Here is a 26,166-nt window from a genome sequence, read left to right as displayed (position 1 = left end):
AGAAAACCCGAGTAAACGATTTTCTTTAAACACTGTTTAGAATTAGGAAATTGGCAGTTTTGAAATAATAAGTGTATTTTAAACTCGCAAAGGCCAAGATATTTCTGTAATATTTTATACACTTCTTAGAACTGCATCACAAATGAATTTCAAAAATTCTGTTCCTGAGACTGTGGTAACTACAAAGCATGAAAAAAAAATCTATACATAGTGCTATAGCTTCTGCTAATTTTCTTTTTGGGACTTAAAAAAATCTATCCTCTTCAAGTGTTAGATAAAACGAGCTAATGCACATTAAAATCATAAAAAGGAACCAATCACATTCGTCTTTCATGTTTCTGTATCTTTTTATCATCAGAAACAGCTGACCCTTGGCCAACATTACATGATTTGGAGAAATAATTGGAAGTCTACCACAGGGAGACTAAATGTAAAACTCCAATCAGATAAATTACAACACGGATGTGGTAAGTGATAGAACACACACCTAAATGTAATTTAACTTCCAAGAATTTTAAGTAGTATTTCCCAATTAAAATGTCTTTAAGGGAAAAATGCAAATATGAGGCCTTTGTTAGCAAGATTCCAGAACAGGAAAAGCGGAACTCAAAGCCTCTCTAGTTAAGCGACCTGTGTTCCGACTTACCTCTGAGTGATGGGCCTACTGCAGAGCCCGCCTCCCACCACAGTGCTGGCCCAGAATTTTTTATACGAACTAGTTCGTAACTAAACGTTGGAAGCATCACCATGTTGCCAGTGAGAAGTAAGATTTAAAAATAAAACGATGCTGTCCCTTTTCGCCCTTCCTTAGGACGTCTCCTCCTGCACTAAGGGTTCAGGTAAAGGGTGGAAACTGGCCAAGAAGAGGAAGAACGTGAAGGAGTAGGGGGCAAGGAGGAAAGGGCTCCCTTTACAGACTTTGGTGCCATTTTTACTTTCTGCTTGCTAATCTGAAACGTTGTGCGATTACAATGACGGCCCCTCTCCCCCTCGGGTACTAATTACCCCCGAGCCTTTTTCCGGTGCACATCCCTGTGCTATATTCTGGCGCCTGTGTTGCCCCCACGCCCCCATTAAATTAGTAAAGGAAAACCACCCCTTTTCTGCCCCTAATCTATAAACGAAGGAATACAGATGAGGATTTAAATGCCAATCCTAATTCCAAGGGAGGCTGGAAGCCCCCTCAGCCGCGCCCTGGCTTGGCTTTTTCATCTCGAGTGGTTGTGACGCCAGGGGCAGGTCTTCCACGTGTCTTCACAGAGGTGCCCGGAGGGAGGGCGTGAGGGATTACCCAAGGGTGGGGCCAGTATCGCAAAATAGGCCAAGTCGCTGCCCTATACTGAACTCGCAGGGCGGGAGGATGGAGACGCAGGGATGCGGCGGGAGGGCGGGACAGCCCAGTCGCCGCCAAGGAGGCGAAGCGGGGTCGGGGTAGCCCACCAGCCCCCCGCAGTCCCCGCCCCGCGCGGCGCCGCGCACGCCTGAAGTCATTGCCCGAGGCCCCGCCCCCTCGCGGCCCCAGCCCCGGCTCTGGCTCTGCCGGCGGAGGGGGCGGAGAGAACCCGCAGCTGCAACTTCGCCTGGGGCCTTTGAGCCTGGGCTCAGCCGGGGATCTAGCAGCCGTCACCGCCGAGTCGCCGCTTCCCCGGCGCGGGCCTCAGCCCAGCCGGCTTGGCCATGGCAGGCGCCGCCAGTGCGGCGAATCTGGCCCCTGCGCTCCCCGCCCGTAGCTGAGCAGCCGTTAACCAGCCATCCCGCCTTTCCTCCTGCCCGTGTCGCCGAGGCCCACGCTCCGCGCAAGTTTCCGCCGCCGAAGAAGCAGGAGGACGGACGTGAGGAGTCGGGCGTCCCTGGCCCACCCGGCCCTCTCGCCCGCGATGTGGGGGCGCTTCCTGGCTCCGGAGGCCAGCGGCCGGGATAGCCCCGGCGGAGCCCGCAGCTTCCCTGCCGGTAAGGAACGGGACAGCGCCCCGGCTGGGGTGGGGGTCACGGCCGACCGCGGCGCCTCGGGACCTCGCCGCCGCTCCCCTCCCGCCTCAGGCCTGTCTTACCCCGGCCGCCTCCCCGACGCCGCCGCGTGCCCAGTGTCCTCCCCGCTGTCAGCACCCGGGCTGACATATGGCTTGCCGCGTCCCAGGCGCATCAGCCCCGCATCCCGTCGTCCCCGCCGCTCCTCCTTGGGCTGCAGCCCCAGCGCCCCCAACTTCCAGCTCGCTTGGGCCCCCGCGGGTTGGGCTTTATTGTCTGTCCGGTTTTTTCCTTTTACTCGTGGGGTGTGTGACCTGCGTGATAACGGGGCTTGCCCGTTTGCTCGCGGGGACCCGGGCGGGAAGGTCGCTGCGACAGTGCTGCGGCGGCGACCCGGGCGCGTCTCGGAGGGGCCGCAGTTCCGCGCCCTCCCGACTTCTGGTAGGCGCAGGCTGGGGTTGGCTGTGCCCACGCCCGCAGCCGCTACTTTTAGGGCGCGTTTTCGGGAGGGAGGATGCTGCCAGAGATGCGGCCGCTCTCAGCCACCCCCAAGGGAACTTCAGCCCCTCGGAGGAACCTGGTCGCCGCCCCGCAGCCCCTGCGGCGTAAGAGGAGGGCGCGTCCTGCAGTAGCCAATGGACCATTGAGCAACCGGGTTACGAATCCGTTTGGCTTTCCGTGGCCCCTTCAAGGAAAATTAGGGGTTTGCTGCATTCCGTATCTGAAGGGGTCTGTTTGTATCGGACAGCCATTTCATGCTTGCGTCGCTCAGAAGTTGTGTAGGAGCCACAAAATTAGGATAAATCCTCCCCTAACTTGGGATAAAAAATAAGTCTTGGGTTGCCTGCGATATGTTCTCTAAAGATGATGGTCTTTCCAGGCACTTTTAATCTTGAGTTTTGAGGCCTTTTGAGAAACTGAGTTATATGGACATTCTGCGCAGAAAAAACAATGCCATATATACATACGCAAAATTTTCCCTACAATTTTAGCTGTTTCTGGGACTCCTGTTAAGTAACCTTGCTCCACAAAGTGTTTGAGCTCGACTTGTGTAACTTAGAGAGATTTTTGCATACATTTCCAAAGCTGTTATTTACAAAACAAAAAAGCAGAAGCAGCATTTGGAAAGGGGTCTTTTGATGGTAATATTTTCTGCTATTTAAAAAAAATCAGGCACTGACCGAGTCACTAGTATCAGGCTATTGAAATTTCGAATAATGCAATTCTTTGATAGTTTAGATATTTGTGATGTGTGGTTTTTAAAAAGACATATGTACATTTTAAAAAGCCAGAGTTAGATTTGAATCATTCACTTAAGTTTGGTCCTGAAACACTTAATGTATGTTAATGAATGATTTGAATCATTCACTTAAGTTTGATCCTGAAATTTAATGTAGGCATGAATTTAGTAAAAAGCAGTATTAAGTAGGGATTTTTTTTCTAAATTGTATGTTATTTGTCCTAAGGAGACAGTTCAGAGGTTTCCCCAGTTTACAGATTATTCACAAATCCTGTCATCTAAGTAACTTCAGTGATTGAGAAGCTACTTCATTATCCCTAGGGGCTGGAGGGAGTGGTTTCAGTTTATCTGAAAATGTCAAAAGCCATCTGTAATGTCTTTGTAATCTAACCTATTAAAATTTATTCGTGATAATAGCAGCTTGTTTGGAGGTATATCACTGAGGCATGGTGTCTATTTTTCATTGTTTTCTAGGAAGAAGAGAACATTTTAGTATTTAAAGTTAGGTAACGAAGGACTTTGTTATGTTGCAGCCTCTAGAGAGACATTTGCTATGGCATAGAATAATAGTGGAAGAGGATACTTTGTAATTACTACCCAAATTGAAGAAATTTGGACAGTATAGCTGTACCAAAGTATGTATTTTATCTCAATTTGTCAGTAATAAACTATTGACAAGTCAGGACATGCCTTTGTAAAGTTTTTTTTCAGTTACATGCTGAAATAGTAATGTAATTATTTATTGTGTTTCTTCCCTTTTTGAGCAAATATAAATATTTAAAATTATCTTAGATAATTTTAAGTTTTAAAAAGTTCTACCTTAGATGAAAAACTTGTGTTGCTTCTTGTGCAAGTGAGCAGACGGTGAAGGTCAAGATAATGACCTCTGAGTTGATTCATGTAGGGATCTTTTTTCCTGATAATTGGAAGGAAATTTTTATTTTTGAAATATTGTTCAGTATATCTTTTGAATAATTTGAGCAATTATTCCAGCCCTAAAATTGGACTTGTCTGAAAACAAAGTGTGAAGGCAGGGATAAGTAAATAATTTCTGGTATTAAAATGAGTTAATCTTAATATATGGATTAATTCAAGGTGTCCTGAAACTGGTTTATTTGTTTATACAAATATATAACTAGACTAAAGGAAAAGCCGAAGGTACTATAGAACCACTTTAGTTTTTTTTTTTTTTTTTTTGAGACAGTCTTTCTCTGTCGCCCAGGCTGGAGTGCAGTGGCGCGATCTCGGCTCACTGCAAGCTCCGCCTCCCAGGTTCACGCCATTCTCCTGCCTCAGCCTCCCGAGTAGCAGGGACTACAGGCTCCCGCCACCACACCCGGATTTTTTTTTGTATTTTTAGTAGAGACGGGGTTTCACCATGTTACCCAGGGTGGTCTCGATCTCCTGACCTCGTGATCCTCCTGCCTCGGCCTCCCAAAGTGCTGGGATTACAGGCGTGAGCCACCGCGCCCGGCTTATAGAACCACTTAATAAAACTCAGAAGAAATTTTTTTTTAAAGAAATGGCAGTAAAAAATAGGAATAATAAGTGTAGTTTGAAAAATACTGAACTTTTAGCCAAAACCAAAAATAAAATGAGTATTTATTTATTTATTTTTTGAGACAGAGTTTCCCTCTGTTGCCCAGCCTGGAGTGCAGTGGTGCGATCTTGGATCACTGCAACTTCCGCCTCCCGGTTCCAAGCGGTTCTCGTGCCTCAGTCTCCCAAATGGCTGGGATTACCGGCATGTGCCACCACACCCAGCTAATTTTTGTATTTTTAGTAGAGACAAGGTCTCACCATGTTGGCCATGCTGGTCGCGAACTCCTGGCCTCAAGTGATCCACCGGCCTCAGCCTCCCAAAGTGCTGGGATTACAGGCATGAGTAACCGCGCCCAGCTAAAATGAGTGTTTTCTTAAGTTTCCTTACAAAGATCAAATAAAAGCCTCTCTTTTTTGTATTGGCAAGTGTGGTTAGAAGGCTAATTTAAAATAGAACAATTGCTATTTTTTAATGCATTTGGTTGATTGCATTTGAGATTACCCTATTGTTCAGAATGTATACTGGTTTCAAGTTGGATGAAGAATAGACATATTTCCCGTAGGCTTTTGAAATCAAGCATGATAAAGTGATACTTTGAGTACTTACTAATACCTAGTTGTGCTAAGTATGTTCCTTTTCGTAAATAATTTTTTAAAAATACTAACATAAGCCAGGCGCAGTGGCTCATGCCTATAATCCCAGCACTTTGGGAGGCTGAGGTGGGCGGATCACTTGAGGTCAGGAGTTACAAACCAGCCTGGCCAACGCAGTGAAACCCAGTCTCTACTAAAAATACAAAAATTAGCCGGGCGTGGTGGCGTGCGCCTGTAATCCCAGCTACTCAGGAGGCTGAAGGCAGGAGAATCACCTGAACCCGGGAGGCTGAGGTTGCAGTGGGCTGAGATCATGTCATTGCACTCCAGCCCGGGCAACAGAGTGAGGCTCTGTCTCTTTAAAAAACAAAAGCGAAAACATATATTCAACTCTTAAAACATTTTGAGGTAGAGTATTATACTTTTATAGTGTGCGAAAATAAAATGTTACAGGAAACACTTGAGCGGAAAAAATGTCATTTGTTCATTGCTTTGAGCTTTACATTTACCTCTTAGTTGATGCTTGCCATAAGGTGTTTAGTGATGTCATAATGATAGTGGTAATAACTGGTATGGTTACAACAAATAATATTGTTTTCTGCTGTGGTTCTGAATTAGATGGACTTCTAGGAGTACTGTGGTAACAATGAAACATAACTCTGGCCTAAACCCAACTGAACATGTTCTTTCATAATAGGTATTGGGGGGTAAGGGGTGAATCTTAACTTTAGTGATGACTTTGGTGAAATGAACTTGATTAATAAATTGGAATTTGATCACTTCCTGGCTTGAATGAAGCTGGTAAATTAATCTGAGGCCAAGCAATAAATGGTGAGTTGATAACCTCTATTGTCATGTTGTAATATTTATGTGTGTGAACAGAAAGGATTGAGAGAGTCATGATTTTTCTGACTGGATGAAATGTGTATTTTTATACTCTGAAAAGATGATGAAGACATAAAGTCTTCTGAATAGTATTTTCCTGAGTTATAGCCTAATTACATAAATTTTGCATTAAGAAAGTGAAGAACGTGATCATCAGACACTTTTTAAGCAATATCATTTTTTATTTTTTTCGAGACAGAGTCTCATTCTGTCACCCAGGCTGGAGTGCGATCTCGGCTCACAGCAACCTCCGTCTCCGGGGTTCAAGCGATTCTCCTACCTCAGCCTCCCGAGTATCTGGGATTAGAGGCGTAAACCACCATACCTGGCTAATGTTTTGTATTTTTGTAGAGTCGGGGTTTCACCGTGTTGACCAGGTTGGTCTTGAACTCCTGACCTCAAGTGATCCGCCTGCCTTGGCCTCCGAGAGTGCTGGGATTACAGACATGAGCCACTGCACCCAGCCAATTTTTAAGCAATAACATGTTATTCATTATTATTATTACTATCAGGATTTTCATATTTTACACTGGCAAAGTAATATTCTAAGAAGAGCCATTTATTGTATAGGGTCATTTAAGGATGGGCATGATCAACATAAAAATAACATCAAATTACTTTTCTTTTCTTTTTTTTTAGACAGAATCTTGTTCTGTTGCCCAGGCTGGAGTGCAATGGCGCAATCTCGGCTCACTGCAACCTCCGCCTCATGGGTTCAAGTGATTCTTCTGCCTCAGCCTCCCGAGTAGCTGGGACTACGGGCGTGTGCCACCATGCCTGGCTAATTTTCGTATTTTTAGTAGAGACAGGATTTCACAGTATTGGCCAGGCTGGTGTTGAACTCCTGACCTCGTGATCTGCCAGCCTCGGCCTCCCAAAGTGCTGGGATTAAGGCGTGAGCCACCACGCCCGGCCCCAAATTACTTTTCATACCAATATTTTGATTTCTGTTTTTCTTTAATTAAAAAAAAATGGTTACCTAGCATAGTGCTTGTTACCTTGGCATTAGAAATGTTTGTGAATTATTCTTTCAATAAATATAGTGTGCTAGACATTGTATAAGCCTCTGGGGATACATCATTGAACAAGAAAGATAAGGTTCTTGCTCTACGGAGGCTTGTATTTTACTTTTAAAAACATTTTTTAGGTTTTGTTTGTTTGTTTGTTTTGTTTTGTTTTTGAGACAGTGTCTCGCTCTGTCAGTCAGGCTGGAGTGCGGTTGTGCAATCATAGGTCTCTGCAGCCTTGACCTGCCAGGATCAAGCAGTCCTCTCGCTTCAGCCTCTCAGGCTCAGCTGGGAATACAGGCATGTGCACTGACTGCTGGCTAATTTTTGTATTTTCTGTAGAGATGAGGTCTCACTGTTACCCAGGCTGGTCTTGAGCTTTTAGGCTCAAGTGATCTCCTGCCTGGGCCTTCCAAGTATTGGGATGACAGGCATGAACCACCATGCTGCCTGGTAGTGGCTTGCATTTTAGAGGGGAGGATCAGTAAGTAAACAGATAGTGAGATGATGCAGCTAGTGTTAAGTACTAAGAGGAGAAGAAGATTGGTGAGGTGGCAGAGGATGGGCAGAGCTCCTTGAGTAGCTGGTCAGGGAGGCCTCTGAGGAGGTAACATTGTTACCTGAATGATGAGAAGAAGCCAGACGTGAAGGGAGAAGTGTTCAGGTGGAGGGAACAAAAAATCTCCAAGGCGGAAATGAGTTCGAGAAGTTTGAAGAACTCCAGTGAGTCTGGAGCTTAGTGAGCAGGACTGTGAGGTGAGGAAGGCCTGGTAATAATGTTAGGGGTTGTAGGGAGTCTGGATTCTATTCTGCATGTCAGAAAATGCCGGGGAGTGACTTCATTCTTTCACTCCTGAGCACATTGAGTGCCTACTATGAGGCAGATACTGTTCCCATGTATTGGGGACATGGAACAGATATTCCTTGTCCTAGGTGTTTACAATCAGTCTTGGCTATTCTGTGGAAGAAGAAATTGTAGAGGAGTGGGGCAAGAACAGCAGTAGGGAAGACAGCTAATAGGCCATTGCAGTTATTAGGTGAGAGATGATGGCTTGAGTTAGAATGGTTAGATTGGATTTGGAGAGAAGAAAATGGATTTGGTATATACATGAGAAATCTTAAGGATTTACTGATGGTTTGGAGTTGTCAATTAAGGGAAAGAGGAGTCAAAAATGACATCTTGATTTTGGCTTCTGTGATTATAATCGATAGTGATGCCATTTCCTGAGATGGGGAAGGTTAGTGGGCAGAGGGCGGTGGGGAGAGAGTGTAAGGAAAATAAATGGAATCAAGAGTTCTTTTTGGCCATGTGAAATTTGAGATCCTTTTGAGAAATTCAGGTGAGATGTTCAATATGAAGTTGGGTATAAATGCTGGAGCTCAGTAGGGAGGTTGCTGGGTGAGAGATAGGAATTTGAGAATTACTTGGTTATAAATGGTGTTTAAAGGTCATGGATCACACCGAGAGAATAGAGAAGACAGAGGACTAAGCCCTGGGACACTAACATTTTCTCTTCAGGCAGAGGAAGATGTGCCGTCCAAAGACACTGAGAAGGAGCAGCCAGGGTGGTAGGAGTAAAAGCAGGACAATGAAGTGTTCTGGTAGAGAGGAGTCTGAAGGCAGTAGTGATCACCAGTCTCATGCTTCCAGGCAGCCATGTAAGATGAGTCAGAAGAAAATGCATCAATGCATTTGGCCAGTTTCAGTGAGATACTTAAAAATATAAACCTAGCTGAAATTAGAGATTATCTAATCCAGTGGAGCTGACTTTATTGCATAAGGATTGATACATAAGTGCTTAATAAATGTTTGAATTGCTCTTTACCACTTATTAAGCTAGGGTGACCAGTTGTCTGGGTTTGCCTGAAGTTTCAGTTTTAAAACTAGGGGATGTGTGTCATAGGTTGCCTAGGACTGAAGGGTTTTCTGGGATTCCTTACATTGAACAGTGGCCAAGTCTTGACCAGGGTACTCTGTCTGCTCAGGGCAGTCTGAACTGGTGTTAACAGTGTTCTCGCCCCTCAGAATAGAAGATTCTCTCAATCAGGGAACCAGACTTTAGTACTGTATCTAGTTTTATTTCATGCTTTTCTTAACCTCTGTCTGATCTGAGAATCTACCTCAGAAAAGTAACTCTACCCCTACTTTTGTTTTTTTTCTCCTGCTGTAAATTGTTTAAAGACTTCATTAGGTAGTGCTAAATTAATTAAAGTCGTTGATAGGATTTTAAGTTCCTTTAAAGAGAGTTAATGTAAGATCAGAAACTGTTGTATGCCTTTCTACACTGTTAATGTCTAGTGAATGAAACTTATTTGCTTTATTGATACTCGTTTTGAAAATAGTTTTTAGTATTAAAGTTTAGAGTTCTGAAATGAACTATAGTTTTTAGTTATATATTTCTCTGAAAGATTTTGGGATGAAAGATTTGGACTATGTTTCATGTAGTTTAACATTTTCTACCAGTTGATTACATTGCTTTTGTAGAGGCAGAGATTGCCTCCTGACCATAAGAAATTATATATATATGGCCTTGCTATGACATTTCTGAAGCTTTTCTAAAGCATTCTCATTAATACTGAGCATTCTGTCTCATTTTAGGAATAATGTACTGAAAAGTTGGACTAGAAGTTAAGTGCTTTAATTTTGGGAACAGAAAACTTCCATATATTTATAAATTTTCTGAATTATTTTGTAATATTTTAAGACTTTATTTTTCTTTAGCCATTTAAATGTATTGTGTATGATTCTTATGTTCTAGGACAAAGATAAGCCTGTCTGAAATACCAAGTTGTATATATTTGTAGTGGTTTTATGAACAGCCTCATTAGTTGTTAACTGTACCTTATTTTCCCAGTTTTTAAACAGGAACAAGGACTTACCAAAAACTAAATACGTGGCTGTTATTCCTAATAGTTGCCAAAATGCTTTTTTGAACACAACTTTTTTGGTTTTTGAGACGGAGTCTCTCTGTCACCCAGGCTGGAGTGCAGTGGTGTGATCTCGGCTCACTGCAACCTCTGCCTCCCAAGTAGCTGGGATTACAGGTGTGCACCACCACGCTGGACTAATTTATTTTATATATATATTTTTAGTAGAGACAGGGTTTCACCGTGTTGGCCAGGCTGGTCTCGAACTCCTGACCTTAGGTGATCCACCCTGCTCAGCCTCCCAAAGTGCTGGTATTACAGATGTGAACCACCGTGCCCAACCCAAGAAAGCCTATTAGCTTAGATTGAGCTAGATTTTAATGTAGGTATTTTTTAACTAGTGTGTTTATGTGAGAAAGTATACTTACTTGATGCTGCTAACCTTATTTTAGCTGAGTGAAAGCATCTTCAGTGACTGCTTAAGTTTAATTCCCAATCTTGGAATCTGATCTTACTTTATTCTTGATTCTTACTTTCTTCTGGCCTAGAATTTTACTTCTGGCTAGAACCTAACTTTTCATGTCTGAGCAGATCTTTGGATCTCTTTTGGGATTGGAGCAGCACAGTTTCTCAATTCACCTCCCCGTTTTGCTACCTGTTGTTTATTTTTATTTTTTTGACACATTTTACAAACCTTTCATAAAAAGGGTAGGGTATAGCAAATGTTTTGAGACCATAGAGAACCAATGGACTCCTTATTTTTTAGACATGCCTAACAGCAAAAATTTCACCCAAATGCTCCTATTTTATGTATGCAATATTTATTATACTTTATCAATTTTAAAATGTACTTTAAAAATGTTTTAGCATTTCTGATATATGGATGCATCATGTAATTCGGGGTGTCATTTAATTGGCATCCTTTTTTTTAGTGGTACATACAGTTGATATATTTTAAAAATTATTTTTTCCAACTCGCATATGCAGATACAAGAGTCATGTTGATTTCCAGTATGCCCTCTCCATATTGAACGTTTCATTTGAAAGCATCATCTTTACCCTTATGGGGATCAATGGTTATTTTTTCAAACAGAAATGCTAGGTGACATATTACTGTCAGATCTGATTTTGTAATTTTTTTTTTCTCTTGCAAAAGGAATGTTGAAGTGTGTGCATGGGAGGCATCAGCTTGACTATTTTCTTGTTTGTTTATACTTACATTTTTAGTATTATCTTCAGGTTTTTCAACTTCAGGTTTCTTTGCAGTAATATAGAGCCACAAATCCATTTTGTGAGGGCTAGTTTAAGTAAAACTACCTAATGTTATCGATATGCAAATCTGCTTAACCAGCCATGAACTGCAATGCATACCCATACGAAAAAATCAAATGAACAAAGGAGAAAGTCACCGTCAAGCCCTCTGTATAGAGCACCTCCGTTTATGTTACATATATGTAACATAATGCTCTGATAATCCAAGTAAGGGCACTAGTGTTAACCTGTATGTTAAATATTATAGCAAAATTTAATGCATTACTTTTTCTTAAAGATAATTTTCAATATAAACAGAAGTTTTTTTCTTCCAGCAGCTTGCCAGTGGATTGGCTTGTGTACTCCCTGGCATGCATGTATTCACTTTGCAGATCATAGAGATAGAAAGCTTATGCTTAATCTCTTGGAATGATGTTAAAAAGTGGTGGTTATCAGAGAGATGGGCATTGGGTTTGTGTTTTGAAGGAGATAAGTAGTTGTAAACATGCTAGTAAGATATTAAGAGAGAAGCTGGTGACAGTGTAGATGTCCTTGATTAAATAGGGAGGGAAAGGAGCAAGGTTAAAAACTTGGAAGAGAGTGGGGTACTGTACCTCATGAGGAGCAGAAGAATTATTGTTATGTGGTATTTGTCAGATGATTTTTTTCTTCTCATTATTAAAGTTACACATACTCAGTAAAATGTTGACTCAGTACAGAAAAGCTTAAAGTGAAGTAAGCTTTTTTATCTACCTTTCATGTCAGTCCTCCACTCCATTTTTAATAGTTTTTAGTTATCCTTCTGGAAAATTTCTATGCATGGACAGTAATAAAAATAATAACATTTATTGAGATCCTAATTATATGTCTGGCACTTTCAAAAATATCTTTACAGGCCAGGTGCAGTGGCTCACGCCTGTAATCCCAGTACTTTGGGAGGCTGAGCAGGCGGATCACTTGAGGTCAGGAGTTCGAGACCAGCCTGGCCAACATGGCGAAACCCCATCTCTACTTAAAAAAAACCTAAAAAATTAGCCAGACATGGTGGTGTGTGCCTGTAATCCGCACAACTTGGGAGGCTGAGGCAGGAGAATCTCTTGAACCTGGGGGATGAATGTTGCAGTGAGCCGAGACTGCACTACTGCACTCCAGCCTGGGCAACTGAGAGAGGCTCTGTCTCAAAAACAATAACAACAACAAAAAACTTTACATGTTCATTGATCACAACAACCCTATAATATAGGTACTATTCTATAATTTTTTTCTTCTCTTACATATGAAGAAATTGAGGCACAGAGAGGTTAAGTGATTTATGAGGACTTACTGCTAATAAGAGGTAGAATGAACTTGAACCCAGGTAGCCTGGTTTCACAGTGCACATCTTTTCCACTGAGCTATACTGGTAATTCTGTGATAAAAGAAAAAAACTAAGACTATTGGAGTCACTTACCCTAGAGATAAATAGTACTGAAATGGAGTGGAGGATTGGGATGGAGAAAATAACACTATGTGATGTTTCTGTCATCTTAGCTAGATATTCTGCAGTGTAGTTCCAGATTTGTTGGTTTTTTCTGTTTGGCTACTGTTAATATGAACGTTTTTTTCTTACCGTTTAATGTTCTAATTTTTTGTGTGAGTTTTGTGTCTTTTTAACCTATTGGAGACTGTTTTCCCATGTTAGGAATGTTGGCCATCAGATCTCTAAATTATTTAAAATTACTTTTTAAAAAGCTGCATTGATAAATATTTACTGATCTCTAAATAGATACTTAAATGCATACTGGCTCAAGGGATAGTTTAAAATATCCTGGATTTTAAAATAAGCAGACAACAACCACCAAACAAAACGCTTGTTTGAATCCTTTTTCTGAACACAAAGATATTTTTGTAGTTGTAATTGTAAGGCTTCCAAAATTCTAATTTTATTCTGTGAACATTTGTTAGGTATCCAGTGGTTATAATGACTACATTTATTGAGACCCTGTATAAGTGTGCAGCTCTTTGCTAGGTACTGGACACTAAAAAAAGTTGCCTTTCATTTTTCACAGTTTGAGGGAGAAGAAAGTCATATACATATGGGTTAATATAATTTATTAAATGTTGTTGGAATTTTGAATAATATATTGGGAGTGAACAAAGTATTTAATGCCACCTGGAGGAATCAGGGAAGACAGAACAAGTTAATTCTGAACTAGGACTCTTAAGGTGCAGAAGTGAAACAGCTTGGAGTCATGAAAGAGTCTCATCTGTTTGGAGGAAGTGATTAGGTAAGTGTGGCTAGATAGTTTTTGTAGGTAGAAGTTGCAAAGTGAAGCTGACAATTGGTGAAGAACTTTGCCTAACTTAAGGAGTTTGAATTTATTTAATATGCCGTAAGGGGCTCACAGATCTATGTTAGTAGAAGAATAACATAAACATGCTTGATTCTAGAAGATAGTAGAGTAGAGGCTGGCTTGAGTGGAGTTATTCCAGCAGCAGAATAGGTTCTTTGTGCAAAAGTACTTGTTAATATTTCAGAGATGTTAAAATGTGAACCGCGTGCTACTTATGTAATATAAGGGTAAACATGCTTTATCTACTATTTTATTTGAAAGTGTTGGTTTCCAAGTTGATTTTAAAACATACTAATGGGTGACAGATAATCTGCATTCTGAAAAACATTGCAATTTGTATTCTCGATTTGTATTATGTATTCAGCTTATTTAAAAGTATAAATCTGCTTTGTCAGTAGTGTTATTTTTATTTTCTTCAATTTAGAGCTGTCATTAAAATATTCAATGAGATTAGTTCTTGTTCTCAGTGCAGTTACATATATATTCAAATGCTGTGGAATACTTGATACTGTATGCATTTTTGCTTCCAATAAAAGAGCTTCAGAAGTAAAATAGGTTGCTTTTTTATTTAATGCTAATCTTCCTGTCTGAGAAATATTCAGAATTTTTAATGTTATCCGCAGGCACTCAGTATTCTATTAAAATAATTAAAATTAGTATTAAAAAATCAGTATTGAAAAATGTAACATATTGTCTTCCAAAGAGGAGTTCCAATGTAGAGTTTCTTGGGATCTTTGCTGTTCTTACAGCAGTGCTTTTGTCTTTAGGTAAGACATTATTGCCAGAGGTTATTCAGCCTTATTTTGAGTTTTTAAGTGCATATTGCATACTAGATATCAATATTCCCATTTCAGTAACATAGTCTTGTAACTATTCTGTGAGAAAATTTTCCTTATTAAATCACCTGGTCAGCATATTTCACATGTACTTCTTCCTGTATTGTGCTTCTGGATTGACTTGTCTAAAGACAAGTCATGTCATTCTTCTCAGACTGTGAATTTTTTCAGTTTAAATTAAAAGATTAGAATGTTATTTTCATGACATTTGTTAATCATCTTCAGTGTTTGAGGCACATACAATACCAGATCTTCTTTTTAAAGACATAGTTATGTTTAAAGGTTAAGGTAAATTAGTTCAGGTGGGAGGAGATCAATTTATATAGTTAATTCTTTTCCTTTTTTTTTTTTTGAGACGGTCTCACTATGTTGCCCAGACTGGTCTTGAACTCCTGGGCTTAAGCAATCTTACCTCGGCTTCCTGCGTAGCTGGTATTACAGGCATGTACTACACATGATGTATATTGCCTAATAGCCTATCAAAAGGTTGTGTTTTTGTAATGAATAAATTAACATTACCATTATCAGTGTATGGGAGTATCTAGGAACACTGTTGTTTTGTTCTTTTAACATTTTTGCTAGATTGATAGCTGAAAAATAGCATGTCTTCTGAATTTGATACTACTTGCTTACCAGTGGGCTTGGACTATTTTTCAGAATTTTTTATTTGTGTTTTTCCCTTTGGGGTTTGTCCTTTGTCCATTTAGACTAAACCATTTAGTATTTATTTATTTATTTATTTTTAGTTTGCTTATGATCTGTTTATAATTATGCATTAATACCATATCTGCAAATATTTTTAGTGTTTGCCTTTAACTTCTTAAATATATAGACAACTTTTTTTTTTTTTTTTTTTTTGAGACAGAGTCTTGCTTTATTACCCAGGCTGGAGTGTAGTGGCATGATCTTGGCTTACTGCAGCCTCCACCTCCTGGGTTCAAGTAGCTTAGCTTCCCAGGTAGCTGACACTACAGGCATGTGCCACCATGCACAGAGGCATTTTTTTGAATTTTTTTTTTTTTCTTTTGTAGAGATGGGCTTTTGCCATGTTTTCCAGGCTGGTCTTAAACTCTTGAACTCAAGCTGTCTGCCAGCGTTGGCCTCCCAAAGTGCTGGGATTACAGGTGTGAGCCACCTTGCCCGGCCTAGACAACAATTTGATGATTTACGTGGTTTGCTTACTTTTTGTGTCCTTCTGTAAAAGTCAGAGGTTCAAGTTTATAAGGTGGCAGTACACTGAAAGAAATTTTAGGAAGATCATTTCCCTGAGTTGCTAAATAAAAAGGCTCTAAGTATGTATGTACTGCTCTGTGATTCAAAGATAGAATTTAGGGTTTCTAGAGGGGCGGAATGATAGCATGTCTTAGACCATTTTCTCTGTCATTTCTTATAGCTTTTTTTGTATAAAAGTTAGATAACAGTTGAGATTGTACTGATGTGCTTTGGAAATCTGTGGAATAGGTATCATATTGAGTAGATGATATTGAAATACTGTAATGGAAATTGAGGATTACAACTATTGTTCTTTTCTAAATAGAAGGCTGTCCCCACTTTTTCATATCTGTAGGCAAGATTAGAATTTTTCTAGTTTTCCCAATATTGTATTCAAGTTCTCCAGAGAAACAGAGCCAATAGCATTTAATTAATTAATTAAGAATTGGCTCATGAGATTATGGTGGCTGACAGGTCCCAAGATCTGTGAGTTGATTTGGCAAGCTGGAGACCTGGGATTGTTGATAGCATAGTTCCAGTCTGAATGCTGGCAGGCTCAAGCCCCAGGAAGAGATCAGTTCAAGCTTGAAGGTAGGAAAAAGCCAGTGTACTAGTGTATTTAGTCAAAGGGGATCAGGCAAGAAGAATTCTCTTCTGCTTAGGGGATGGTTAGCTTTTTTGTTGTGTTCAGGCCTTCAGCTGGTTCAGTGAAGCCCACCCACATTATGGAGGGCAGTCTGCCTTATCCAGTCGACCAATCTGAATGTTGAGCTCATCCAAACACCTTCACGGAAGTAATGTTTGACTGCATATCTGGGCACCCCATGGTCCAGTCAAGTTGTCATGTAAAATTAACCATCACACATATTTGACATTGTCCAGGAGTTCCATACCATATGGATAAACTGAGATCATTTATTCTGGAAAAAGAAACCTAAAACACTTGTTGACATTTATTTGTCTTTGTAATCCTTGAAAAACCTCAGTAGTGCTTTCATGAATTGTCAGATTCTGGGCAGCCTGGCTTGCTGATATGTACTCTAGGATGAGCTCACTTTTCTTCCAAATAAAGGAATGAATTAACATGCTGGCTGTAGTTACTTATGAATCAGTTGAATTTTAGGGACTCTTTTCAGTTAGAATGATTTTTTACCACATCTCAGGAGTCTGCAAACTGGCCCCCAGGTTTCATTGGACTTGTCACCTGTTTTTGTAAATAAAGTTTTATTACAATATAGCCACATCCATTTTATTGTTTACAGCTGATTTAGACTACAGTGGCAGAATTGGCTAGTTGAGACGGAGATTGAGTGACCCACAAAACTGAAAATATTTACAATCTGGCTCTTGACAGAAAAAGGTTTTATTGAACTGTTTTTCTGGCAATAGTTAATTATACAAGACTAATGATTGAAGGTTGTCCTAGCTTGTGATAATAACACCATAGCATTAATATGTACAGTGGGCTTTCCTTCCCATTACTGGAGTGAGAAAGTGAGTGAGTGGAGAGAGAGTGAGAGAGAGAATGATTATTGCCTTTTAATCCACAAATGGTTTATTGGCCAAGACTTGTCAACAATAAATAGGGTGGAGGTGTGTTGTAGGCTTTAATGGAGCATGACTTTATACTGCTCAAAATAGTTATATTGCCTAAAAGCAAGGGTTTTAATTCTAGCCATTTTATGCAGCTTTTGTAAAAATTGTTACTAGGAATCTGAATTTGCGTATCTTGAGCTATAGCTGGTGTCTAATCTCCGAATCAAATGTTGATGTAATCTGCAAATCAGTATGCATAATTTTCAGCATTTCCCCACATAAACTGGTAGATTGAATAATAATAATAACCAATGATGGAGTAAATGTTCCTGTAATGTATTTCTTCCTTTAGTAAAACATAGTCAGTGTTAGCATTTAGATATAGAGCTCCCTGAAAGCTTCTTCCATGTATGTAAATGTACAAACTCTTCTCTAGCTGTGGAATCATATTATGTATATAGCTACATAAAATGCTTCTCTTCCATACACACTAAATATATTCTGGATGTTCTTCCATGTTAAAAAATAGGTTGATAAAATCATTTTTAGCACTTAAACATTATCAACTAATTAACAGTTTATATTTTGTTCATAGGCATTTACTTTAAGCAGTGCTGTCAGGAATGTCCTTATACTCATATTTATTTGTAATTGTCTGATATTTCCTTAGGATAAATTCTCAGTAGAAGGTCATGTCTATATTGAAATTTAGATACCACTTTCCAGTTTGCCCTTTAGAAAGGTTGTACCAATTTGCAAGGCCACAAAAATATATGAACATTCCCCTCACTTGGTTGACACCAGTCTTTCTTTTATCAACTTGATAGTTTTAAAAGTCCAGAAAATTTATTGTCTTTTTCACTTCTCCCACCATTAGTGAGATTTGGCATCGTTTCTTATATTTATTTTTTCATTTACATATAGTCCCAGCCTATTTATGCTATTTGCTGGGTATTCTTAAAAAAAAATAATTATCCAGCTAATAGGTTTGCACTTGTGAGTCTAGGCTGGTTGCCATTTTTGATAATAGTTTAGGCAGGACTTTGAGCTCATTTAGATGGGATGTTACCTGATTGAAAAAAAATTTTGGTATAGATTACAGACCACAGATCAGAATTAGAATAGATCTGGTGACAGAACGCCTTCTTCTGGTGCTTTAATGTGAGTGTTGAATCACTTGAATTGAAAAGTCTCATTCTGAGAGAAGTCTAGAATCTACAAAGCTTTAAGTGGTTGTTCTGGACCTCAAAGCTGGTAAAAGTGTCTCTTTGGCCACTGTTTTTCAAATTTGATTTGTTAATTTAAATGTATAAGGCTTTTAAGGCTGCTTATATACTTTATACATCTATAAAGCCTAAATTTAATTGATAAATTGCATTTAAATAAATGCATTAAATAAAATAATGTGACAATGTTTTATTAAAAGTGAATCATTAATGTTGAGCTTAGTATGATAGAGGTAGCTTTAGGTCTGGTTTTATTAATTTGTTTATATATTTTGATTTTAATACTGACATAGAGAACAACTATTCCTAAAAGTGTGGTTAAAAAAAAACGGGTATAATTAATTTTATGCATGTTTGTTGTTTTGTTACCCTTATGTTTAAACTGCCAGAAGGCATTCCTTGCATGCCGGTTTCAATAGGGTATCAATGAATAATTCTGTAAAGCTATCTTCTTTCAAATAATGGTAAATACCCAGTGATGTCATTTGCTCTTTACTTAGAAGCAACTGCTATTTCAACCGTAAAACACAGATGGGGACATTGAATTATGTGATAAATCTTTTTAAGGCTGCTATACAGATATGGGAGCATTGAAATTATGTGGAAATAATGTTTTAAGTTGGCTGTTCAGATAATCTGTAATGTGCTTATTAATTTTTTAAGAACTGTCATTGAAATGAGAGCCTAAAATTCATGTAGGGGAACTTCTTAACTTTTATGAATAATTCTGTAAGCCCTGAATTGAGACTTACTGTATTAGGCATTAGTAAAGATTTGTGCTTCTACAGGTTTTATGTAAAGTTGAACGAATTTAAAATTTCTCTTTCTAATTATAGTACAATAACATTTCTAGATGCTTATTTATTTCTGCGTCTAACTTGTAACAAATAGTACAGATTGGCACTGGTCCATTGATATCCTTTGAGTAGCACTGTACTAGACAATAAGTGATGGGTAAAACAGAAAAAGTCAAATAAAAGTTAAGTAAAAATGAGTAAGTGGAAATAAACATTGAAAGAACATTGAAAAACCTTAAATTAGCTAAAAAGTATTTAAATTAAAAGGACAAATCTAGCTGGGCGCAGTGGCTCACACCTGTAATCCCAGCACTTTGGGAGGCGGAGGTGGGTGGATCACGAGGTCAGGAGATGGAGACCATCCTGGTTAACACGGTGAAACCTCATCTCTACTAAAAATGCAAAAAATTAGCCGGGTGTGGTGGTGGGCACCTGTAGTCTCAGCTGCTCCGGAGGCTGAGGCAGGAGAATGGCGTGAACCCGGGAGGCAGCGCTTACAGTGAGCAGAGATCGCGCCACTGCACTCCACCCAGCCTGGGTGACAGCGAGACTCGTCTCAAAAAAAAAGGACAAATCAAGCTAAGAGTAGGAAAATGCTGTGCTATTAAACTGTTATTAAATAATAATTAAGGAAATAATTCAAATAAAATAATGTAAAATTTAAAAATTTTAAGTGATGATTGTAGAAAACATTTAGTAGATATATAGCAGAAAAAAATGGATTGTTTTCATAGTCCATGTGGATATCCTATTTATATTATCATGCATTATTATTGAATTTTTCCTGAGCCCTGATTTTCAGCTAATGCATGTATGTATAATCACAGATGCCACCTATCAATTATTCTAGAGCAGAGTACTGACATTTGAAGATAAGTGGATAGTTCCAACATTTTTAATAACACAGCAGTACGTCTTTAAAAGTTTAATGCCCGGAAGCAGAAAACAGAGTTCTTCAGCTAGAGGAAGCTATGTAATCACACTTAATTGATATATGTGTGATATATGCATTTATTTGGTTAATTTTGTTGATCATTTTAAATTATTTTGGGCAGAAAAGAACCTTGTATACCTTTTATACCCTATGTGTATTTTCCACAAGGTAAAAAAAAAATCTTCTGCCTACTCAGATATATGTGTTAACTGTTACATATTTCCCTTTTTAGGCCCAGATTATTCATCAGCATGGCTACCTGCTAATGAATCATTGTGGCAGGCCACAACTGTTCCATCTAACCATCGAAATAACCATATCAGGAGACACAGTATAGCTTCTGACAGTGGAGACACTGGCATTGGAACTTCCTGTTCTGATAGCGTGGAAGGTGAGCTAAAATTCTTATTGTTTATATATGAATCTTTGAAGAGTGGTTGTGGTACAAGAATTTTCAGGGGATATGTTTTATTGTTTCATACTGAAAATTATAGTGTTTGAATATTTAATAATGTTCAGTGTTGCTGTATATCAAATAAAATTGTCCCTCTAATCGACCGGGCGCTGTGGCTCATGCCTATAATCCCAGCACTTTGGGAGGCTGAGGTGGGCGGATCACGAGGTCAGGAGATCGAGACCATCTTGTCTAATACAATGAAATCCCGTCTCTACTAAAAATACAAAAAATTAGCTGGACGTGGTGGCGGGTGCCTGTAGTCCCAGCTACTTGAGAGGCTGAGGCACGAGAATGGCGTGAACCCAGGAGGCGGAGCTTGCAGTGAGCTGAGATCGTGCCACTGCACTCCAGCCTGGGGGACAGAGCGAGACTCCATCTCAAAAAAAGAAAATTGTCCCTCTAGTCATAAGAGTTTTTCCTTCATCTTTTTAACTAAACTTCTTACTTTGAGATAATTATAGATTTATATACAGTTTTAAGAAATAATAGTGTTGTAACCAGGGTATTGACATTGATAGAGCTGAGATTCAGAACATTTCCACATACCTCATGTTTCCCACACCCACTTCTCTCTCTGCCCCTTCTCCTTTATCTCTTAACTCTTGGAAGCCATTTGCTCTCCATTTCTATAGTTTTGTTTTTCAAGAATACTTTATAAATGGAATCATAACTGGAATTTGAAACTGGCTTTTTTCTCTGGATTTTCATCCAGTTGTTACATGTATCAACAGTCCATTCCTTTTTATTGATGAGTAGCATTCAGTAATGGTGGTATTGGAGAGAATACACTTTAACCATTTACCTATTGAAAAACATTTGGGATGTTTTCAGTTTTTGACTATTATGAGTAAAGTTGCTATAAACATGTGGGTATAGGTTTTTCTGTGAACCTATGTCTTCATTTCTTTGGGTGAGTAGATGCCTAGGAGTGTAGTAGCATATTTAGATTTTAAAGAAACTGCCACACAGTTTTCTAGAGTGACTGTACCATTTCCATCAGCAATGTATGTATAAGTGATCTAGTTTTCTTTTTATCTTTGCTACCACTTAGTGTAAAAAAATTTAGCCATTTTGATAGTATAATGGTATTTCCTTGTGGTAGTGATGTCTCATTTTAAAAAATAGACTTTATTTTTTAGAGCAGCAGGAAAATTCATTGGGAGGTACAGAGATTTCCCGTATATCTCTTGTCCCCACACATGCACAGCCTCCTCCAATGTCATTATCTCCTACTAGTGTAGTATATTTGTTACAATTGATAAAACTACATGGACACACTATTATCACCCAGTGTTCATGCATTAGGGTAGCAGTCCCCAACCTTTTTGGCACCAGGAACTGGTTTGGTGGAAGTCTCCAACCTTTTTGGCACCAGGAACTGGTTTTTCCACGGACCAGGGTGGAGTACGGTGGTTGGTTTTGGGATGATTCAGGTGCATTGCATTATATTTATCATTAGATTCTCATAAGGAGCGCACAACCTATATCCCTTGCATGTGCAGTGGGTTCGTGCTTCTATGAGAATTTAATGCCGCCATCGATCTGACAGGAGGTGGTGCTCAGCTGCCCTCACTCACCTGCAGCCACTCACCTCCTGCTGTGCAGCTGGGCTCCCAACAGGCCACTGACCAGTGCTGGTTTGTGGCCTGGGGTTTGGGGACCCCTGCATTAGGGTTCACTTTTGGTGTTGTATATTCTGTGGGTTTGGCTTTATTCACTTAGTAATATGCATTTAAGTTTCTCCATGTCTTTTCATGGCTTGATGGCTCATTTGTTTTTAGTGCTGAGTAATATCCCATTGTCTGGATGTACCACAGTTTATCAACATTCGCCTACTGAAGGACATCTTGGTTGTTTCCAGGTTTTGGCAATTATGAGGAAAGTTGCTGTAAACAACCGTGTGTAGGTTTTTGTGTGGATGTCAGCTTTCAACTCTGTCAGCTGAAGAATGATGAGGTTCATAGATTTGGAAAGGAGAGCTTCATTTCTCACAAAGGTTTGCAGCTTGTATAGGCCATTCTGACAGGCTGGGAGGCATAGTCTCAGCAGAAATTGAGAGGCATTTCCAGGCAGAGTGGGGTCCAGTAAGGTGAGGGTTTAAGATAAGAACTTATGCTGATGATTGGCTAGGCATACAGCTATATTCAACAGGTTACAGAAGGAACCATGAATATTCATGAAGGAGACCCACACACATGCGTTTTAGGTTTACTCATATGTAAAATACCTCCCATAATCACTTTGAGGTGGAGATTTAATATTTAAATGCATTGTAGTTAGGTTCTATATGTAAAAGGTGAAATGTAGGGAAGAAGTCCATAAACTGCATCCTCAGGTGACTGGCCAGAACCAGTCCTTTCCAAAAGCCACTTATCAAGAAGAAAATCTTTGTGGCCTAAAATAGTTGTCATGTTGAAACTATAAAAACAGGAGGGGGTGTGTTTAGATGACTTGAACGAAGGGGTCTTTTGGACTTTTGTTTTCTCACACTGGCTTTTGAGAAAATCCAGTGATTTGAAAGGAGAGAAGTGGGTTGGAAGCAAATGGATCATGAACAGCTTACTGTCTTGCCATGGCTGCTAACTTAAAATTTTGGGGTCTTTTAGCTAAAGGAGGGTCCAGTAGTCTGTTGGAAGGGTTAGGACTTTTATTTTGGTTCCCAACTCTCTTGCCTAAATACTTAGGAGCTCAATTGCTGGATCATGTGGTAAGAGTATATTTAGTTTTCTATATATTTAATTTTGTATATTTAGTTTTGTAAAAAAACCACCAAACTGTCTTCCAAAGAGGCTGTACCATTTTGCATTCCAGCAATACATGAGGGTTCTGTTGCTCCACATCCTACTTAGCATTTGGTGTTGTCAGTGTTCTGGATTTTGCCTTTCTAATAAGTGTGTAGTATTTTGTTGTTTTAATTTGCATTTTCCTGATGATGTATGAGGTGGAACACCTTTTCATATGCTCGTTTGCTGCCTATATATCATCTTTGATGAGGTCTCTGTAAAGGTCTTTATAAAGCCCATTTCTTAATTGGGTTGTTAGTTTTCTTATTGTTGAGTTTAGAGTTCTTTGTATATTTGGATGAGAGGCCTTTATCGAACATGTCTTTTGCAAATAAAGACATCCTTTGGTATTGTGGAGGCTTGGTTCCAGGACCCCTGATACCAAAATCTGAGGATGCTCAAGTCCTTTATATAGGATAGTGTGGTATTTACATATAATCTACACACTTACTTCTGTATACTTTAAATCATCTCTAGATTCCTTACAATACGTAATACAATGTAAGTGCTGTGTAAATAGTTGCCATACTATATTGTTTTTAAAGTTTGATTATTTTTATTGTTAATATTTTTGATCCACGGTTGGTTGAGTCTGCAGATGTGGAACCTGCGGATATGGAGGGCCTACTGTATTTTCTCTCATTCTGTGGCTTGTCTTATTCTCTTGGCATTGTCTTTTGTAGAGCACATGCTTTCTATTTAATGAAGTTAAGCTTATCAGTTGTTGCTTTCACGGATTGTGCCGTTTTATCTAAAAAATCATTGCTATAACCAATGTCATCTAGGTTTTCTATTATGTTATTTTCTGGGAGTTTTATAGTTTTGTGTTTTACATTTAGGGTTGTGATCTATTTTGAGTTAAATTTTGTGAAGGGTGTAAGGCATACCTTTTGTAGTTGTCCCACAATTCTTGGATATAATGTGTTTTGTTTGTTTGTTTGTTTTTGTTTTTTTTGGATGGAGTCTTGCTCTGTTGCCCAGGCTAGAGTGTAGTGGTGTGATCTTGGCTGGCTGCAGCCTCTGCCTTCTTCTTTTTTTTTAAATTAAATAATTATGTTCCATTTTTACCAGCCTTTTTCTCTTTATTTTCAGTTTTAAGAGTTTCTGTTGACATATCTTCAAGCTCAGAGATTTCTGTGCCAAGTCCAGTCTACTAATGATCCCATCAAAGGCATTCTTCATTTCTATTAGAGTATTTTTGATCTGTAGCATTTCTTTTTGATTCTTGGAATTTTTATCCCTCGGCTTACATTATCCGTCTGTTCTTGGAAGATGTCTACTTTTTCAATTAAAGCCTTTACCATATTTATCATAGTTGTTTTAAATTCCTGGTCTAGTAATTCCAATATCCCTGCCGTGTTTGAGTCTAGTCCTGAAGCTTGCTCTATTTCTTCAAACTATTTTTTTTTGTCTTACAGTATGCCTTGTACTTTTTATTTTTATTTTTTGAAAGCTGATCGTGATATACTCGGTAAAAGAAACTGGTGAGCAGACCTTTAGTAATGTGGTGGTAAGGTGTGTGGGGAGGGGAAGTGTCCTATGATTTGGCCTCAGTGTTTTAGTGAGCCGGTGCCCCTGGGTTGTAACTTCACAGATGCTTCTCAGTTTTTTTCTGTTTTTACTAACTTGAGTGGGACAGGATGGCTACAGGGAGCTTTAGTTGGGTATTTCCCTTTAACCACCCGGAAGACTAGAATTGACTGGAGTTGGTTATTTCTCTTCCCCAAGGTAAGTTAGGCTCTGTTAAAACTACAAAGAGTTTAGGCTCTGGTTAAATAGTTTCTCCTGAGGGCAGACCTTATTAAGAATAGAATGTTCTGGTGTATTTCAAAATGGCCCCTTTTATCTTCCCTTTTCCGGAGTCATGAGGGGATTTTTCTCTGATACTTACTGTGAGAACCAGGTCAAACTCCTGGAAGTAAAACTCGTAAAAGTCTGGTAGTCTCCCTATGACAGGGTCGTTTTGGAATTTTTAACTCTCAGACTTCTTCATACTCAGCCTCCAGCAATTAATACAATTCAAGTTTTCCCACCTGGGTTCTGTGTCCCACACAAGTTTCAAGCTCTAATAAGTATTCTATGCATTTGCCATGTTGCTCTCTTCTGTTTTGGGAGCAGCTGTTTGCACTGTGACCTCAGTTCTCTTTGGGATCTAAGAAGAGTTGTTGCTTTTTCACTTTGTTCAGCTTTTTACTTGTTAGATAATGACTTTCAGGCTTCTCACATGCTGGCCTGAAAACCAGGTCTTAATCACTGTAATGTTGACCAGTTTTTCATATGCTTATTTTCCCACTTGTCTGTTTTCTTTTTTCTTCAGTGAAATGTCTCTTCATGCCTTTTACCTGTGTTTTAATTGTATTGTTTCCTTTTTTTTTTTTTTGAGATGGAGTCTTGCTCTGTTGTCCAGGCAGTAGTGCGGTGGCGGGATTTTGACTCACTGTAACCTCTGCCTCCCAGGTTCAAGCGATTCTCCTGCCTCAGCCTCCTGAGTAGCTGGGATTACAGGCACCCACCACCATGCCTGGCTAATTTTTCTATTTTTAGTAGAGATGGGGTTTCACCTTTTGGCCAGGTTGTTCTTGAACTCCTGGCCTCAAGTGATCCACCCACCTTGGCCTCTCAAAGTGCTGGGATTACAGGCATGAGCCACTGTGCCCAGAAGTTTTCTTCTTTACTGTTGAGTTTGAGAGTTCTTTA

The 26,166-nt window shown here is 39.4% G+C and overlaps 1 protein-coding gene across 16 annotated transcripts in view; it reads left to right on the top strand.

Annotated features, from left to right (window-relative positions):
* Nucleotides 1-26,166, top strand: part of CEP85L (centrosomal protein 85 like) — a 245,024-nt gene that overhangs the window by 57,014 nt on the left and 161,844 nt on the right. For 9 of the 16 annotated variants that reach the window (XM_024357387.3, XM_024357383.3, XM_063813387.1 and 6 more), the window contains 2 exons: nt 359-467; nt 20,462-20,620. In XM_024357387.3, the coding sequence (XP_024213155.1) occupies nt 386-467; nt 20,462-20,620 (241 nt within the window). In that variant the 5' untranslated portion in view covers nt 359-385. Of the gene's footprint in view, nt 1-358; nt 468-603; nt 764-811; nt 1,951-5,934; nt 6,176-20,461; nt 20,621-26,166 lie in introns of those variants that run through there. The other 7 variants (XM_063813388.1, XM_054686217.2, XM_063813385.1 and 4 more) reach the window with 4 other exon arrangements.

Source organism: Pan troglodytes, chromosome 5 (genome assembly GCF_028858775.2).
Source record: "Pan troglodytes isolate AG18354 chromosome 5, NHGRI_mPanTro3-v2.0_pri, whole genome shotgun sequence".
NCBI lineage: Eukaryota > Metazoa > Chordata > Mammalia > Primates > Hominidae > Pan > Pan troglodytes.
Note: the sequence above shows the minus strand (reverse complement) of the source record. Positions and strands in the feature narration are given on the sequence as shown.